At 39.7% G+C, this 20,171-nt stretch overlaps 1 protein-coding gene across 5 annotated transcripts in view; it reads right to left on the bottom strand.

Annotated features, from left to right (window-relative positions):
- Positions 1–20,171, bottom strand: part of EMCN (endomucin) — a 74,134-nt gene that overhangs the window by 7,071 nt on the left and 46,892 nt on the right. For 4 of the 5 annotated variants that reach the window (XM_089526067.1, XM_089526063.1, XM_089526062.1 and 1 more), the window contains 5 exons: positions 13,098–13,154; positions 12,377–12,427; positions 7,921–8,016; positions 7,679–7,703; positions 3,522–3,583 (listed from right to left, as the gene is read on the bottom strand). In XM_089526067.1, the coding sequence (XP_089382193.1) occupies positions 3,522–3,583; positions 7,679–7,703; positions 7,921–8,016; positions 12,377–12,427; positions 13,098–13,154 (291 nt within the window). The remainder of the gene's footprint in view (positions 1–3,521; positions 3,584–7,678; positions 7,704–7,920; positions 8,017–12,376; positions 12,428–13,097; positions 13,155–20,171) is intronic. The other variant, XM_089526064.1, reaches the window with a different exon arrangement.

The raw sequence follows: 20,171 nt of genomic DNA, 5'->3' as shown, positions 1-20,171 counted from the left end.
AGAAAGAATCCTAACATGGAAAGATATACAACTGAGCAAAAAATTAGAATCATCATACACTGCCATGTATGGATGTGAGAGCTGAACAGTTAAGAAACATGATAGGAAGAAAATTAATTCATTTGAGATGTGGTGCTGGAGAAGAATGCTGAGGATCCCATGGACAGCCAAAAAGACAAATAAATGGGTGCTAGAGCAGATCAAGCCAGAAATCTTTCTGGAAGCCAAGATGTCAAAACTTAGGCTTTGGACACATCATGAGAAGGCATGACTCACTGGAAAAAACAAAAATGTTAGGAAAGGTGGAGGGAAGTAGAATGAGAGGAAGGCCACATGCTAGATGGATGGACTCTATTAAGGCGGTCATGGATATGAATGTACAGGAACCAAGCAGAATAGTGGAGGTCAGGGGGTCTTGGAGATGACTCATCCACAGGGTCGCCATGGGTCAAGATCATCTTGAGGGCAGCTAACAACAAGAACAAATATATGGGAGAGCTTCTGATGACAGTGAACAGTTAAATCAATAGCCTGAATATAACAGGGTTACCAGTTGTGCCCTCACTTAAAGAAAAGTGGATTAATTAAGCTCCTATAAACTACTTGAATTTAACTCGAGTTAAGTTTCTTAAATTATGGCGGCATTACATGTTAACACAGTCATGCACTTGGCTACAGAACTAAGCTGTAATTTCACAATTACCCATTTGTCTGAATTTGTGTAGTTGGTCTCATTTGAAGGCACAGAGCAGAGATGGGAATTATGCAGCCTATGGGCCACTTGTATGAGGGTGAGGGAGTACTAAGTGGCTGAACCCTCTCCAAAGAAGAACTGGTATTTGAGGCCAAAATGATGGCGGGGGTGGGGGGGGGGGGGTGGGGGAGAGGAACTATTCGGCTTGTTGTTGTTGTCTCTTTCCATAACAGCCAAAAATAATGCCCCAAACTGATGGGAACATTATCTCTGGCTCCTGAAAATGGGACAGGTTGCAGCCTGGGAGCGGTGGGGTGAGCCAAAAAGAACCCTACAACTCTCCATATATGCCTTGGCCTAGATGAAGATGTGATCACATGTAGAAAAAGGAAGTATCCCAGCAAGATTTGGAGGCAGAAAAGTCTTTCCTTTTAAGCCAGTTTAAATGAAAAACAAAATATTTTATACAACTTAATGCAAAAGTGGATTTAAAACTTATAGAAACATGAGTGAGTTGAAAATGTATTAAAAACTTTCATAAATCCAGTATATTAAATACAAATTGAATTAACTGGAGTATAAGACAGAAGAGAAAAATAAGGTCCCTCAAGTGGCTATGACTCAGATGTTCTCCAAATATAGTATGTGATGCACACAACATTATTCACTATTGAGTTTATTGAGCATTTTATTCTGCAAAAGAAGAACTTTTAGCCAGGATGGAAGATGTGGAACTTTCCAGAGGTACTGAAAGCTCTCTCTTTGGCTGCATCTGCATTGCAGAAATAATCCAGGTTGATACCACTTTAATTGTTATGGCTGAAAGCTATGGGATTCTGGGAATTGTAGTTCTGTGTGAGATTCAGCCTTCTTTGGTGCCACAAGAAACTAAAATTCCCAGAATTTCATAACATTGAACCATGGGAGTTGCAAAGGCAAATAACTGTCTGTGTGAGTCTCCTCTTGCTGTCAGTTAGAAAGTACAAAGGCTAATGGATAGATAATACTAGGGCTGGCATCCTGCAGGGCTCAGTGAAGTGCATGCAGAACCACACTATAGCTAACCATTCAACAATCCCTGCATTTGCTTTCAAGTCATTGCTTCTGCTCCCCCATGGTCATTCCATCCCTGATGGAGAGACAGAAGAGGAGATCAGAGAAACATATGTAGCTAGACGCAAAAAGGCTGCTGAGGCCCTCCAGATTTCTCAGTAGATGATGTACTTATGTTGTATCTGGCTACAGGACATAGCGACATGTTTCTCTGATCTTTCCCCACTTTCCAGAATGTACAGAATAGTGATGAGGATGTTGCAAGCAGTGCTACAGTCCAAAGGGCTTTGGTTGTTGTGGAAAGAGGAAGGAAATATTGTATGATCCCATGTCCATGGAGGATATATTTCAAGACCCCTATGGATATTTGAAACCAGGGATAATAGAGAACCCTATTATCTTCAATGAGATGAATGACCAAGAATACCATATAACCACATTGGGGGACATACAAATGACCAGAGATAACATATTTTTTCAGATATGGATAAGTGAAACCATAGATACCGAATCTGTGGATATGGGGTTTTTACTCTAGCAACTTCTGCATTGACTAAAAAAAGACATACACAGGCTTAAGGTTCACCTATGCCTGTGTATGCCACTAACAGGCACAGCACAAAATACTGAACAGAATGTTACTTTTTTTGGACAACATCTCCCAGAATTCCCAAACAACTTGGACTCTGAGAACTCCGAGAACAACTCAGTCTTCATGGGATTCTGGGAGTTTTAGCCCACACAGGTAACATTTTAGCTACCACAAGTAACATTTCCAAAAGCCAGCCATGAAGGCCAAGAGGACTGGTAAAAACTGGATATCTTGTATATTTTTAAAAAACATTTTTTTTTACATTAAAAAGTAATCTCAGGCCCGTTACAGACCACCCAAAAAGGGCGGTCTCGGGCCGCTGCCAGTTGGAGCGCAGAGGAGTCGCAGCAGCCAAATCGCGCGACTCCTCCGTGCTGCAGAAAAGGAGCGCGAAAATCGCTCTCCTTCCGGCAACCTGGAAGAGACACCGCAAGTGCCAATGCGCGCACTCGCGGCTTCTCTTCAGGGGCATGACGTCAGGACGCTGCGCGTCCGCGAGATCAAAATGGCGGCGCCCATCTGTATAGGGCACCGCCATTTTGACGCACTCATTACACGCGAGGGGCAAGGCGCGTCAGGAAGCGCTGCCCCTCGCGCACAATCACGGCGCGACGATGGCGCCTCTTGGGCCCGTCTGTAACGCGTCACAGTTACATACAATACTCTTCTACTATAACAAGAGCACTAAAATACAAATAACAAGTCATAACTCAGTCATATGACTGGGAAAATAACCAGTCATAAGTTTCTATAAAAGTTGGCCAAATGTTTGAATATAAGTCCATTTGTAAAATTCATCTATACATCATTATTTCAATATTTGCTTGTTAGATCTTCTATCCACTGAATTGCAGGTAGAGAAAAAAAATATTTCCATTAATGAAGTATCAATGTCTAAGGAGTCAAAAGGGTGTGAAAATTCCAAGGAATAGGTAAATAATTCAAAATAACAAGGTCCCTGAATATCAAGGAACTTTCCAAAACCAAATTTATTCATGTGATTACTTCTACTCAAAATGTAGCTACAATGGGACAAAACGCCAAACCCGTGTGATAAGGCACATTAGCAATATTACATCTCCAACTAGATGTTTTGTTACACCCTGACAAATATTTTAAAAGCTCAGTTTCCACTTCTTGATAACTTCAGAGCACAACTGTTTGTAGGCAACTGTGACTTACCAGTTTCTGGAGAAGTTGTCTTAACAGAGATAAGTTTCACGTTCTCTTTATCGGATGGGGCTCTGTTGGGACATACCAAAATGTTAACTTTTTAAAAAATCATGAATGATAAAGGCTACATCCGTACTGAAAAAATAATTCAGATTGATGCCACTTTAATTGATGCTCAATGCTATGGAATCCTGGGTATTGGTAGTTTATTGTGGCATCAGAGCTCTCTGACTGAAAAGGCTAAATGTCTCACAAAATTACAATTGCTAGAATTCCATGGCATTGAAGCATGGCAGTTAATGTGATGTCAAACAAGAGTGCATTTTTGGAAGAGGATTCTATCAAGTCAAGGGGTGGAAGGTGATGGACTTTGGTCTGAGTCCAGCTGGGAAAGGCTCCCTTGCAAGCCACAGTCTTTCATCTCTTTTGTAATAGATCCCAAGTGTACTACCAGATTGATTTCTCCTTCCACAGGCAACTTGCTGGGTTCCACACTGCGCAAAGGATTGCCCTATTCTTCACCCAGCAGCCTACTGTGTTTTCACACAGAGTAGATGAGACTCTCCCTTCAGCACGGAAACCATGCAGACTGCAGGTGGAGCAGTAGATAGCTCTATTTCCCCAGCAGGTTGTTGCATTTCTTTGCTGGAAAAAAGAGAGGCCATTTTTCCCCCAGCATCAGGCATGGAAGGAAAGCTCTCTCTGTTTTCTCCTCCCCCAGTACAGAAAAGCAATTACTGGGGGAGGAACAAGATGATCTCTTCTTCCTCTCACTGAGCCAATGCGTCTGGGATATGAATTTTTGGTCCTTCCTTTGTTTTCAGCCAGAATCAACAATTTAAAAAGTGATTTCCCCATTAGATGAGATTATGAGAGTTTTTGGTTCATTTTTTTATGCCTTTTCATGTTTGGGCTTCTTCATAAAAACTTTTGTTTGTACAAAAGCTGGTTTTTGTTCAACGCCACATTTTTGTGCAGAACACTATATTTTGTGCCAAGCACCCTGATTTCTGTGCAAAAAATGTTTTTTTTTGTTATTTTGTTTTTGAATTAATATCTCACAAAAAAGTCCTGAGATTAGAAAATCTTATTTCCTTGACAAGGGAGTCTCCATATGTTGAGATACCCTTTTTTAAAACTGAGGACAAAATAAATTACAAGTATGTTTTACATTGCCAGTACATACTTCAAAGTAAATCTTAGTTTAGTGGGACTTTTCCACAAGCAAGGATACATCCAAACTTCTGTCCATTTTTTTTCCAGAGAGGCTTATCGGACTGCATTTGAAATTCCCATAAAGATACATTTTCCAGGTGAATATTGTGTATGACACTATAAACAGCAACTGCATTACCTAAACTCTACAGGGACACAATACATTTTGGAAAAACTTCTACCCTAGCTGAAAGAAGGGCCAAGTTGAGCATGAAGTGCCATCTGGAAGAGCCTGCTTTAAATGACTGCATTTTTGGATCACACCAGAGCCTCAAAGATCATCCAGAGGTAACTGAAGGAGCTAAAATGGGAAGTTGAACATGTTATTATTTTTATGGATGACAGTTTGGTATCTGGGTCAACAGTAGGGAAATATGTTGAAATCTTCAAGGGAGTCCATCTGGACATTATTAAGTCTAGATTTAATGGAGAAAAATGAAACTTCTGCCCGCACAAGATTGAATTTTTGGAACAGAAGAGAAAAGAAGGTAGAGTAAGTCCAAGTCAAGATAACATATGGTCTATTTGAGAAGTGAAAACACCCCCTTCTGTTCCAAAACTTGGGGATATATTGGCAAGAGTAAACTAACTGGGATGGCAGCTGCCAAATTTGTTTAGAGTGCTAAAGCCACTGTATGAGTTATGGAAGAGTAATATTGCTTGAACAAGAAACTGTTTTTAGAGGAATGAAAGAAATAAATCCTCTCAGCTGCCAAACACCTGAAACTTTATGATCCAAATGAGACCAAACTGGTGAACACAGTCACCAACAGCTATGCCATATAAGGTATACTGTTACAAGTTGTGAGTAGAGCTGTGCGTAGACGGCTCTTGAAATCATCTACCCTTTTTGTAGACAGAGAAACCTCAAAAGGAAGGAGAAATCCTTTAGGTTTCTTGAGGATTTTACGAAAAATGGGTCTTGTAAAATGTGCCTGAAATAGAAACAATAATTTAGGGAGAGCAAAAGGTAATCAAAATCAGAGAGGAGCAAAAAAAAAAAGTTAGAAATGTATAGGGAACAATAAAATGTAGATTTGTGAACAAAGTAGATATAAACAAGCTATACCTGGAGGTATGTGATGGCAAAAAACAAATCTGATTATATGTTGCAGGGTGTTCCATTTAAAACAAATTGGCAAATTTATTAGGAAGATGAGGATACAGAGAGCTATCACAGTGTAGCAGTTCTTTTTGAAAAAAACCCAACAACATTTATTTTGAATGTATTCTCACAAGACAAGATAGCAAAAAATGTTAGGAAAAGAAAAAAGAAAGAGTGGCAAGGTAGAACTGAATTTTGCAAAATTTCTCTTGGAGGCCCTGATCAATGATCATTTGGGGTCTCATCCATTTCATACATGTTTCTCATTAAGTATCTCTCATGTAATAATTTCTGGACTAAATTTAAGACCAATGGCCAAAATCCTGCATCAGAGGGTGTGATGTGTAACTTTACATCACTGATATATAATACACAACCATGGTAGTGAGATGCAATGATCTGCAGAGGGGCAGCACACAAAATGTCCTGTGTGCAGTGGGGACTCACATTGTAAGTCAATGTATATTGTGCATTGGACCCATTGCACAAATGGCCACACTGCTGTCTCTGCTTGTGCAGTGGTCCAAATGGCACAGCTACATCTCTGCTGCTTGCCTGAAAAGGCAAACATTGAGCAATGGCACAATTCAATTTTATGCATTTGTAATATGGTTTACAATGATATAACTTCCCAACAGGATGCCAGCCAATGTGATGCTTGATTTACTGTGTTGTAACTTGTTTTGCTTTTGTCTTTTTTGGTATTTTTTTTTTTCTTTTCTGGTTGTACTGATTTGTTGTTAAAAAGAATTTTTTAAAAAACAAAACTGAGAAGTCTCTTGGATGAAGCTCACTATTAGGAGCATTGCTTCTTTGAGTTGCTTATTTCTTTTCCCCCGTATAATTGTTACCATTTTGCATCTTCCATCAGGACCTGGTCTTGATGTCTTTACATGTCACTGTGTTTGGATGCAAGTAGCAGCTACCACAAAAATGATGGAGAATGTTAGAGGAAAATTCCGCAATGTGGACATATTTATGTTAGAAGAAAAGAAATCCTCAGATTTTTTCAGAATAATGTATTTTGGAAAACCAGCATGGTGTAGTGGTTTGTGCATTAGATTATGGCTCTGGAGACCAGGGTTTGAGTCTCTGCTTGGCCATGGAAACCCATTGAGTGACCTTGGGCAAATCACACTCTCAGCCTCAGAAAATCCCAAGATAGGGTCCCCTTAGGGCTGCCATAAGTCAGAAATGACTTGAAGGCACCCAGCAATTACTTCTTTGGGTAATTTGCACATAACTGTAGTTACAACTGCGTGAATCTGAATTAAGAGCTGCTGAAATTTGTCCATAGGCAGCTAGTAGGCAGAGTGACTGATGTGTGTGTGAGAACTTCTGTGTGTGTTGACAGACTTCATTTATTGAGAAACATATAACAAACTTCTTCCACTCTGATCAGTGGGAAGCACTCAGGCTGCATGCCAACATCAAGAACTGGTTACTTTCTCATTTCCTTGACTCTTTTGACCCACTTCCTTTGCAAATTTAGCAAAAACATCTTTAAAACATTTATACACATTTACCAAAACATACACATTTCTGTATACACTTTTCCTGATGTTTACACTTTTTGTCCACACTGTATAAGTTGCAAACTCACTGTGGTATAGGAGAAAGTGTGTATTTTGGTGCACAAGTGCGTACCTATTCATGAATAGGTTTAGGAGGTGAAAATTTGACAAGCTTGTATAAAAATTCAGATGGAATTAATTTCTCCAGCAACCCAAGTGAGGAAAATGTCACAGTTCTTTTAAAAAACTGAACCATTAGACACTGCAGCTACAGATTTCTTTGCTTTGACATGAAAGATCAAGAAAGACAGGAGGAAAGGGCATCAACTTACTGTTCAGTTCCATTTTCTTGCCTCTCTGGAAAGAGAAAAAAAGTTGACTTTCATTTCAGAATGATATATCAGGGAATATGATATATATTCATACAATTTCCCCTTGAATTGAAAAGTCTCTGCAGCCTTGGTTTAGAGCACAATAGTCTACCAAATATTTGGTAGCTAAAATTAAAACAAATAATATATTCAAAAACACATATAAATTTTTGTTCTTAAAAAAGAGAAAGTTGAATAAATACCAGGAGTTGTCTTCAAGCATATTTTGTACAAAGCCATCAGAAGAAAAATAGCGAGGGATATTACTATCACGGCGATGATGACTGGCAAAATAATACCTGCATGTAATGAAGAAAAATTATTCATGAAGATTGTCAACTTTACAAATGAATATATATATATATATATATATATATATATATAGCCAGCTCTCCATTTTCCATGGATTAAAGCATCCACAACTTGCAAATATTTTAAAAATATATACATTCCAAAAAGCAAACCTTTATTCCGCCATTTTATCCAAGGGCCACCATTTTACCTATTGTATTTAATGGGACTTGAGCATCCACAGATTTTGTTATATACAGGGATCCTGGAATGAAACCTCAGCAGATACTAAGGGCCCACTGGAAATTTAAATATCAAAAAGTTGAATTACAGTGCTTTCTCTGATCACCCTCTACATTAGGGGAAGAAAGACTTAGAACTGGCCCCATCATTAGGCATGGTAAGGCAACCAACTCAATTGGCAATATTGAGCCTCTCAGCCATTCAGCTATTGTGAAGGATAGAGTTGAGTGTGTTCATTTGGCATTCCCTAAATTAGACTACAGCCTTCAGATTTAGTGGAGGAATCTGCCCCGTTGCTCTTGCTGAAATGACGTTCAGATACCAGTTTACTTCTGTACGTGATTGGAGAGGAGTAACAAATCTAGACTTTCCCCCCAAGGCAACAAAATACAGTCAGCCCTTCTTATACACGGATTTTTTATACACGGATTCAAGCATACACGGTTTGAAAAAGTTCCAAAAAAGTATAAATTTACCTTGATTTTCCATTTTTTATAAGGGACACCATTTTGCTATGTCATTATATTTAACGGGACTTGAGCATACACAGATTTTGTTATACGCAGGGGATCTTGGAACCAAACCCCAGCGTATAACAAGGGTCCACTGTATCATGGGGCAGCACTGGACAGATGCCAGGCCTGCAAGATCTACTATGGATTTTGATCAGAATCCAGGGATTCACTTATTGGAATCCGATGTAATTTGTGGGGAGCAGGGCCAATTATCAACCCCATCAGCCAATGCTTGCATACAGGAATACAATTCTACATAGGGTCGCTACAGGTCAGGGATTCTAATATTTTCATTTAGACGCAAAAATGCTATTGTTATGCCACTGGAAATTACAGACCCTTGCTGTTAATTTAGTGTAAATTACCTAGATTTTAGGCCAAAGTGGTAAGAGATTCCAATCTATCATCTGCCCAACATGATAAAGTATTTTGCAGCAGAAGAGAATGTCCAACGTAAAGTTGCTACACTTTCTGTGTTTCAGTGCAACCATTAGGGGGCAGGCTTGCAGAAAGAAAATAGTGTCTCTTCCTCCTCCCACCTAAAGGCCTCTGTAAGAAATAGATGTATGTTTTCTATAAAGCCTGCATCTGTAGATACTTTTTTTTTTGGTTCAAGTCTCAAGCTGTATAACAATTTCCACATGTGAATTAAGAACATCATTACCCTAGAAAGGATCAACAAGCACATTAGCAAATATATGGCTTGTTGATGGCTTATGACAGTGTAATGATCTGTTTCGCTGGTTTAAGCCACTTATTTGGTGGTGTGTAGCAATGGTGTTGGGAGGGGAGAAGTAGGAAAAGCCATTTTTGTCAGGAGAAAGTTCCTGTACCAGTTCTGAAGCTTCCCAGAAGTCAACAGAACAGCTTTATTTTCCAACACTGATGCCACAGTATAGCACTCAAAAAGGCGCTTTTCACTGTTGGAAGTAGGGATGTAATTCTTTGCTGTTTCTCTTCTTGAAAGAATCGAACAATTTTAGCAAGTTTCTTCTTGCTGTGTGAAAGCCTTACAAGTTGTGAAGACTATTCAGCATTTTGGAACATATATTCATGTAAAAATTTAGAAATTTAGGTCAAAAAATTGACCCAAAAAACCTGAGTCGACTTATCCATGGATCAATTTAAGTACTGTATCTTAACTCTTATCTAAAAGAAGGATTTATCCCCTGGTGAAAAGCAAGAGTATAATCTGTCCTGGAAGCACTGATCCCCTCTACTCTTTCATGCATCCAGCCTTAAAAGTAAGCACAAAGAGTTATGTCTGCTGGAATTTTGTAAGTTATTTGACATTGTTTTGCTTTGCTTCATCCTTTAGATCCTTTGCTATATGCCCCAAAATTTTACCCTCGGCTTATCTATGGGTTATAGTAAAATCCATAATTTTGGACCCCAAATTAGAAAATGCTGATTTCTACACAAAACAAAGCAGATTTTGCATAAAATACTTTCCAAAGTGCAAAGATTCCTGACATTCCAGGATTCTTCTAGTTAGGGTTTTTTCCCATTTAAGAAACACATTCTAGGGGGCATTTTTCATATGTTTTCATGGCATCTGTTCAAAGTGGTCCCAGGCAGTAACCTTTCTTTCCTGATGACAGCAGCAGCAACAAAAAAAGGGTCATTGGAGTGGTGGTAATGGTGGTGAAAATATGTTTCACAAAGATTCATTAAACCTCATCAAAGTAACAGAAAAGGCAAACAGATTAACCTAGGCTATTCAAAACAAAAGAAAATTAAAAGACTTAGCAAGCTCTCAACCACCACTACCACAGCTCTTGCGTGATTTGCTAGTAAGACAGAATGAAGAGATGCTAAAAGGGGTTAAGATGATATAACTTCAAGTACTACACATAATCCCGCACAAAAAGCACTGTGCATGGTATTTGTGGTATTGTTTCTAAATTGCACACTAGAGATGTCAATGAGCAAAACCCGACTCCCTGATACCACCTCTCCATCCAGAAAACCATGGTGTTTTTGTATGGTTGTGTTGGAGACACAATGGCTGTTCCTTCCCTGTTTATTTTTAATTTTCAGTGCTCTAGATTGGCCCAACCTGCTTTGGACTCTGCCATTCCACTCCTGAATCAAACTGGCCCGTTTTCTGCTGATCTAGTCTGATTCAGCTCCATTTGCTTGGTTACTTGGGATTTGGCCAAATCAGCTGCACAGTCCTTAGCTCATACCACCAGGGATATGGAAGTGATGGCAGCATGTTTTATATATTTTCTGCAGTAGTCAATTTCTTTAAAGAATGCATGAGTAGTCCACCATGCTTTATGGTGAGTGTTAGTGCTGTTTTATAACTTTGCTAGATTGTAGAGACTTTTCAAGAAAATCCTGTGACTTTACCATTTTGTTTTCATGTTTCTCTTGTACCAGTATTTAAATTGTGCAGTTTCTTGAAGACTGGGACAACTGTGTCCTACTTTACCGAAGACAAGATCATCTGCTTGAATGCAGTGGATGGCTGCTGGCATTACGACAGTGGACCAGTAAATCCACTCTGGGTTTCAATCTAACCTTTAAAGGACATATCATGCAATGGCACGACTCATTGGAAAAGCTGATAATGCTCAGTAAAGTTGAAAGCAATAGGAAATAAGACTGCATTAAAGGTGGATAGAGTCGGGGGCTCTCACATTACATTCTTATGCTTCCATATTCCACTTCAACTGGCATGGCAACATTCTTTGGAATTCTGGGTTTTGTAGTTTAGTAGGGTCGAAGAGCTATCTGGTGGAGATTTCTAAATGCCCCTCCCTGAACTCCCAGGATTCCCTACAATGTTTTTAAAAAGACTAACCAGGAAAGTCTAGTTATTTAACAATAATGCAAAATGTTTTTAAAGTCATAAACTGCATGTGTTTCCTACAGTAATACAATTGAAACATCCAGTGAAATAATGAAACTATATAAACAACCTAGAAAATGATCATACAGCAAAAATATTGAAAAGTAAACATAATGTAAGGTATCCCATCTCTAAAACTTAAAAAAAAAACATCAAGGTAACAATCAGAAATGGATAAGATAATGTCTACAATTCAAATGTAAGTCCATTTAAAGAAGAGATAAAGTTCATATGGTTTATAAGTCTGAAGAACCTAAAGTCTGAAGATCTTATGACTTGAAAGAATCAGAAATACATTTTGTAGAATGTTAGATTTAGCCTTGATGGTTTTTTAAGAGTAGCTCCCAAATGTTTGTGGTTCTAAAGGATGGCAGAAAACACCAGAAGGCAGCACACTTCAAATTCTTTGCCCTCACCTGCCCCCAATTATTCTTTTTTCATCATCATCATCATCATCATCATCACCACCATCATGATGCACGCCTGTCTTTTATGTCTGCTCTGTGTGAGTGTGATGTGGTTCAGTCTTCCCCCACTGAGTCCTCAGGAAGAAATTCACAGTCTGAAGGGGAAAGCAGTGTCAGTCTGAGTCCATTATATTCTGGTCTCTCTTTTGCAGAGGACTAGACAGACAGGCAGATTAGGTTTCTAGACCAGTGGCTCCTGACAAGGCTGACAATTACATTCCAGAAGCTACCTCCTAGGCAAACAAAAACAATGAATGGAGAATTGGGATACATGGAATTTACTCACTACTGTAAGAAGAATCTTCCTTTCCCCCCTGGTCTGTGTTTGCAGAGTTATCTATAAGTGGAAAAAATACAGAGATTCTCAGAGATATCTGAATAAATGAAGACATAGTTAGTATAACATGTGCACATCCCTTATATGTATTTGTGTATGTATGTTTATAGACTGAGATGGCAACTTCCAATTTAGATTGGAATTTTAATCCGAAGTGTTTTTAGACTGAATAATTTGTTGGTTTTGTTGGGAATGGGGATTGGAATTTTACAACACTGTATTTGTAATTGATATTTTTTTTTTGTTTTTTTGGTTTTTTTGCTTGGAACCCACCTCGATCCGAAAGGGAGAGGCAGGCTAATTATTATTATTTAATCCTTACCACCTTATGGTCCCATAGGAATCAAACCGCTACATTTAAGTGGCTATTTGGATATTTTTAAAGAAGGTTTCTTTTTAGCCATTTTTGGCTGAATTTTAAATTGAGGGGGTTCTGGAAGAGATTAGGGTCTCCTAGGATACATTCTGGACTATACAATGGCCTACAGACTGCCCTTTCCCAACCCCTGGTATAGATCAACAATCTGGGCATGCATGTACACAAAATGAGCAAGGGTTCAATTGCAATATCTGAATACCCATGGTAAAAGGCTCACAAAGCATGTTTCCCAGTTTTGAAAAGCCATGCATGAATAATTTGGAATGGAAAGAGCACATTAAATTTACTCACCACTAGAAGATAGAGCTCCATCTCTTCCTGGGTCTGTGGTGTCTATGAGAAAAGAGACTGAAATAGTCATAGCTCACTGGCATGTTTTCTGGGTTTGTTTTTTTTAAGAAAATTACAGCTGGCACATGAACATAATGGTTCAAAGGCACTGGAACACAATGGCAACTTTCTTATCTCCTTCACTACTGCCACACTCCAAATAGCAAAATTAGCAATTTGAGCTGTAACAACTTTGGGCGGGCCACAGTTTGCCTGCTCAGATGTGATATCTAAGCCAAAAGGAAACATCTTTCCATAAATGAAGTACATGAACTAGGGACCAATCCAAAACAACTCAAGTGTTAATCCAGTCCACTTAGACCTGACCTAATTCCTCTCCCCATAAATACTTGGCTTTATTCCCATTAAGTCTTCTTTGCTGCAAAGAGATTTAAATAGGATTAAGACCAGGTATCTCAACTTCACGGGTTTATATAGTGAATGCTCTCTTCCTCTCTCTCTTTAATAAAATTAATTATCCAACACGAGCACAAGATCTAGACAACGTTTTTCAGCGGTTTTCTTACAGCCTGCTTCACTGTTATTGGTGACCTCATTAAAATTAGATTTTTTTTTTGTCCAGATGCAACTTTATTGAGTTAATGTTCATCTTACGTTGGTTTATATGTCATGTTATTTCTATCAAAGACAGTCTAGCCTTCATTATTATGCTATTTGAACTTTTCTGTATACTAAGACAGTTATTGTCTGGGTGACATTTTTTATTTTTTTTACATTTAAAACTGCCTTTGTCCTTTCTCCCCCCCCCCCCCCCTTCTTTTTCATATTTCCTTTCCTTGACAGCACCAAACTTTTTTTGGGAAAAGATTTGTTGGTAGAAACATTTGTATTGTTTTGTAAAATGATGGGATTTATTCTTAAACACATATGTTGTCATGTATTTGAGGATACATTTGCTATATATTTGAAATCATTTAGCAATATACTAACAGCCTCCATCTGCAAGCATACAGTATAGATTTGCATTTACAAATATAGTAGCAAACCTTGAAGCAAAACTTGCTTGAACCTGTAAATATATTTTATTTAGATGATATTGTTATTAATTATAATCTTTATTTATAGTAATCCCTTCCCCAAAATATTGAAACTGGACAGTTTGTAAATTAAAATGATTATAGTATAAGTGAAGAAAAATACAAAAAGTCAACATTTGAATAAAAACAAATAAATGTAAAGTATTAACAATATTAAAATAAATTAAAACATATACTTTAAAAAGATAAAAATAGTTAAAACAGTACAGTTGAACACAATACAGCACCTTCTTACAGTTATTTTCTTAACACCTGTCAGTTCTTAAAAGCCTGTTTATATATTTTAAAATTCTCCATTTGTTGATCTCTTGATAGAAATCTAAATAGAAAGCATGCTTTTGAAATTAGGCCCAGGCCTCTATAAAATTAGATTCACATACAGACCAAGCGCTGCAGGTTGTCCATCTCAGTGTAGTATGTATGACCAATTTAGTAGCATATAATAAATATAACTTCTCTGTTCCCTAATTTTACTCCACTAATCCTAGAATATAAAATAAATATTCTATGTAAAGATCACAGAGATTAAGAGCTAAAACCGTCTGCACATCATTATATAAGAAAATGGTTTGTATTACAACCAATCCATCATAATGACACACACTGATCTTTGTTTAAATTGTACATGATATAAATAAATCATTTAGAAAGCCCACACCTCCATAATAAGGGGGGAGGATTGGCTGATAAGAATAATTTGAGAATAAATAATAGAAGAATTAATGCATTCCTATTGACAGATTTCTTTATGATCAACAGAAGGGAACATGACTGCTATGTTTCATTAATGGTGACAAATATAATTTAATGGTTAATGGAATACTATATGAGTTGGGAGCCCCTGGTTCAACTTACGTGACATTTATGAAATCATGGGACATCCTAGGCAAAGAACAACCTCACTTGTCTCAGCTTTCTAATCTAATTTTTAAAATATAAAAATAAATATGAAATGACCATATTTAATAAATATGAACCATCAAGCAGAAAAGCTAGCACAAAAACAGCATGGCACATAAGTAATGTAACAACAATGTATGTGGCCTCCCAGCTCCAAGTTTCCTGGAGGAAATGTATTATCTAGATCAATTTCAACCTGGCTTCGGTACTGGCTAAGGGATGGAGATGGCTTTGGACATCTTCAACTGATGAAAAATGCTGGGAACTGGACAGTGGGAATATTCCCGTACCGGTTCTGCTGAACATCTTAGTAGCTTTTAAAACTATTGACCATGGTATCCTTCTGGGCCACCTATGTAGAACTGGACCTGGGGCTATGTTCTACAGTAGCTCTGGCTGCCCCTGGAGAGGTGCATTCAGAAGCCAGGGCTAGGGGATACCTGTTCACCCCCCTGGCGCTTGGCCTGCAGGCTCCTCATAGCTCAGTTTTTTCTCCCATGGAATCAATATAAACATGAAATCTCTAGGAAAGGTTGTCTGGAGTTCTGGGTTTGATTTTACTGGCCTGCAGATGACACTTAACTCTAGCTCTCCTTTCAGTCCAATTCAAGGGAAACTGGGTAGTATTCAAAGACATAGCTGTGTTAGTCTGGACCAGGACGTAAAGGGATCTTGTAGCATCTTTGAGGCTAATTTAGAGAAAGAAAAAAAATGGTAGCATGAGCTTTCAAAGACTTAAATCTATTTCCTCAGATGCATGGAATGAAGTGCCCAGGAACAGATCTTTATAAGCAGGCTGTGTGTGTGAACAGCAATAGAAATGTAAAACGTTTGGATATAGTGATGAGGTGACAAGTTCAGTTTTAAACATGGCTGTTGTGAGACAAAGGAAAGAGGAAGGGGGTTGCCTAAAGCCAAGGTGAGTAGAAAACCATATGAACGGTGGTGGGAATTATTGGAATGTAGGGTGATTGTGATGTCCTGCCAGGACTGATTGAAACTTTCCCCTGCATTTTCTTTCACATTGGTTCAGGCCATATATGTTTAGTGTAGAAAAGTTCTTTGTATTAGTTTGTGGGAGGAGCCGTAGGATTCCCCTGCATCATTTCTAGGTTTGGTTTGCTCTTTCCCAGCAGGCTGTGCTGTAGCTAGAGGTTTTTAGTTGGAGCAGTTTCTCTGAGAGCTAGCAGAGAGCTGTCTTTTGGTGGTAAGCAGGCCCAGACAGCCGGAAAGGGCATTTCTTACACCACTTAGCCAAATCAGTTACCATTAGCATAGAAAATAGAAGAATTTAGGAGCTGAAAGACCCTGCACCAGCTCCATTGAGTAAGGAGAACAAACTACATCGGACCCAGAAAGATGTCGTCTGGAAGAAAGCTGAACTGTAAAGTATCTTTTGTTTAGAGCTGGGGAGGAGAAGACCTTTTATTTTTGTCTTTTAAATTAAATTTCCCCCCTTTTTGAACTTTACATCTAGTTTCAGATCTTTTTGGGTATCACGGCTTGTTCTCACCAGGGTACTGGCGTTGCATACCCAAACCTGCCACCACCTTTAGTTGGGTGTGTCTTCATAGTGTAAGAAATCCTGGCGGCCATTGCCGCTTCCGGCCTGTCAAAGAGAGTCCAAGTGCAAGGCCCTGCATTGAAGCAAGATCCCAAGATTTGCATAGAAGGAGAAGAAGACTCTGTGGTTATAAAAGGGGAAAAGGTTGGCGGCCATTTTGGAGCCATTTCTTCTTGCAGAGTCCAGAGCACATGGTGGGCGGCCATTTTGGAGCCATTTCTTCTTGCAGAGTCCTGAGCACATGGTGGGCGGCCATTTTGGAGCTATTTCTTCTTGCAGAGTTCTGAGCACATTATCAGCAGCCATTTTAGAGAGAACTTTTTCCATTCAAGTATATGGATAGAGTTTTATGAAGAGATTAATGTGTGTTTTATGTTTGTTCACGTTGCAAGCCTGAAGAAAGGAGCTAGAAGACTCTTTAACCGACTCCAGGTCTGGCTGTGTTGAAGTAGCATAAGAGTGGTGACAGTAGGAAAGCGGAGCAGTAGCAGGCTGTAAGTAAAATCAGTACTACACCGTTTGTCCTCTTCATCCTTGCTGAGTTGTTGCGTTGGCAACTAGGACCAGCCAGAATGGATAGGCTTTCTGAAGAACTGGCACATGGACACATACACGACACTCGTTCTCTTAGGGACAGACACCCGACTGAAAAGGCCTTAGAACTGCTGTTACAAGAGGAAAGACACTTAAGCGTGAAAGAACTGAAAGCTTGGAAGAGTCTGCAACATGCCATGTCCTTGCTGTCAGCAGTCTGCGACTCAGAAGACATGCAAAGAAGAGAGCTTGCTCAGCAATCCAGTTTCCTAAAGTGGAAAGAAGTGGTGAATAAAAGGATCCAAACACTTCAAACCATGAACAATCCCGATGCAGAATCCAGACTAAAACAGTTCCTGGAAGAAGTCGCGGACAAAGAAAAAGAATATAGTGCAGTTTTGGACACAGTCAAGTTCCGGCTGCAGAGCTTAGAGCTTAATAATGAGAGTGAAAGGTCCCCTGCCGGCAGTGCTAAGTCCAGCAGAGGAATATACCCAGGGAAGCCTCAAAGTACAAAGAACTCAAAAACCTGTCACATCAGCAGGTCTTCTTCCCACAGGCATAGTTCCCGCTCCAGTAAAAGTGGTAGTGGCAGTTCTTCCTCCCATGCTAGCTGGAGTTCGTCTATGGTAGCCCAACAATTCAAAATAGAAAGGATGAAATTAAAGGCTGAAATATTGCATGCTGAAGCAGAGGCAGCAATGGCCAGTAAAGAACTGACCCTTTTTCATCAAGAGGTTGATTTAGAAGAGCAAGAAGCTGCCCTCAAAGCAGAACAGGAAAGGCAAAAACTTGCTATTCAAAATGAAAAGAAACTTCTTCTCAAGGCTAAGGAGGCTTCAAAACTGTCCATAAAGGCCAGGATTTTAGCCAAGAGCTTCCAGGATGATCTCAGTGAAGAAAATGTGAGGTTGCTTCCTACACAGGAGCCTAGAGACAGGATATCTACCTTGTTCCTTGCGGATGAGAGCTCCCCACAAGACCCTGAGGTCAAGTCACCTCCTAACTTAGATGCTAGCAAGACACAATTGCTTGCCGCTCCATGGCCTCAGCCTACAGAAAATTCTGTCTACAAAGAAAAGATCATCCATCGTGACTGTCTACCTATAAACATGGCACTCAATGAACCCTTTGGAGACCAGAAGCCCATGGCGGGGAGCCAAATTCCCAGCCATGCTAGTGTGGCCTTTCAGCAAGCCCCGGCTGCTGAAGCCCCCAAGACTTACAGGCCTAGAGAATCTACGGACTTGCCTGCCAGTCAAGCTGATTTGCCAACTAAAGGGAGTCCACACTTATTCCAGCCTGCAGAGATGATTCCCACCTTCATGGAGTCTTGTTCACCATTCATGCTTAAAACTCCCAGGAAGGACCTTAGAGACAAGGGAGTCCAGAAATTCTCAGACCTTCCTGAAGACTTTATCTTATGGAAGGTAATTTTTCAGAGAGCCATCAGAGATTTGAAACTGCAAGCAGATAAGGAGCTCACCTTACTCATGGCATGGTTGGGCCCCAACTCATCCCTTCAGGTCCAGAGAATCTACGCGGCCTACGTGTCAGATCCAGTTAAGGCGTTGCAGACAGCGTGGAATAGATTAGAAGAGCGATATGGTGCATCAACAGAAATAGAAGCATCGTTACTAAATCGGCTTTATAAGTTCCCAATCCTCAAGTCAAAGGACTACCGTCAACTTTGGGACTTAAGTGATCTTTTAGTTGAACTTCAGTCTGCGAAATGTAATCCAGAGTTACCTGGTCTAGCCTGTTTAGATCAATACATCACACAACGACAGGTGCTCCAAAAACTACCCTTTCAGCTCCAGGAGAGGTGGGGAAGAGAGGTGTTTTCTTATAAGGAACTCAACATGCAATGCTACCCACCCTTCAGTTACCTTGTGAACTTTGTGACAAGAGCTGCAAAGGAAAGGAATGACCCGCAGACTGGGTTCCCAACCCTTTACCAAAACATGCGCTCAGAGAAGACTGTAAAGGAAGACAAAATTCCTATCAAGGAAATGGGGAAGGCCACAGTTGTAGTTAAATCCACTGAGGTCACTCAGTTTAAGTCGAATAAAACACAAGAGACTAAAGAAATTCCATGTCCCATTCATAATAAACCACATAGCCTTGCAGATTGTAAAGAGTTCTCAAAAAGGCCTTATAACGAAAGGCTGGAGATAGCAGCTAAAGCAAAAGTCTGCTTTCGATGCTGTGGTTCAAAGGTTCACTTTGCTAGAAACTGCAAAATAGAAGTAAAATGTGCTGAATGCGGTAGCCCGCGTCATTGCTCAGCAATGCACCATTTCAAATCACCTTCAGTGTCACCTAAACTTAAGAAGAAATCAGAGGGTCCTAAAAGTGAGGCTTCAGAAAAGGCAGCTAAACCTACTTCAGAAGCAGAGTCAGTTGTGGCATGTACAAAGCTATGCCAGGACTCAACGCAGATTAGGATATGCCATCCGATTTGTCTAGCTGAAGTTTTCCCAGAAGACAAACCTCACTTTAGAAAAAGACTTTATATTGCCCTAGACTCACAGAGTGACGCATCCTTGGCCACACCAGAGTTCTTCAGTACCTTTGCGGTCAAAGCCAAGATTCTTGAATATACCATATCTACCTGCACTGGACAGCAACAAATGCAGGGTAGAGTGGCAACGGAGTTCATGATTTCGCCTTGCAATGGCAAAAGGTACATTAAACTGCCTCCTTTAATAGAGTGCTCTTCTATCCCTAGGAACAAGAACCAAATAGCAACCAAGGCTGTAGCTGAAAGCCATGCACACCTAAAAGCTATAGCAAAAGAAATTCCTGCATTGGACAAAGATGCTGAAATTTCCCTACTGATAGGCTCAGATTGCCCAGAGCTGTTCCAGGTCTTGAAACAAGTAAGTGGACCTCCAGGTGCACCAATAGCACAAAAACTGCCACTTGGATGGACAGTTATTGGACCTGTGTGCGTCCATAGCAAGAGCCCGCCAGCAG

This window comes from Sceloporus occidentalis, unplaced genomic scaffold, assembly GCF_023333645.1.
Source record: "Sceloporus occidentalis isolate IW3139 unplaced genomic scaffold, rSceOcc1.0.p SCAF_5, whole genome shotgun sequence".
Taxonomy (NCBI): domain Eukaryota; kingdom Metazoa; phylum Chordata; class Lepidosauria; order Squamata; family Phrynosomatidae; genus Sceloporus; species Sceloporus occidentalis.
The sequence above is the reverse complement of the archived record's forward strand: the minus strand, read 5'-3'. Positions and strand labels throughout refer to the sequence as shown.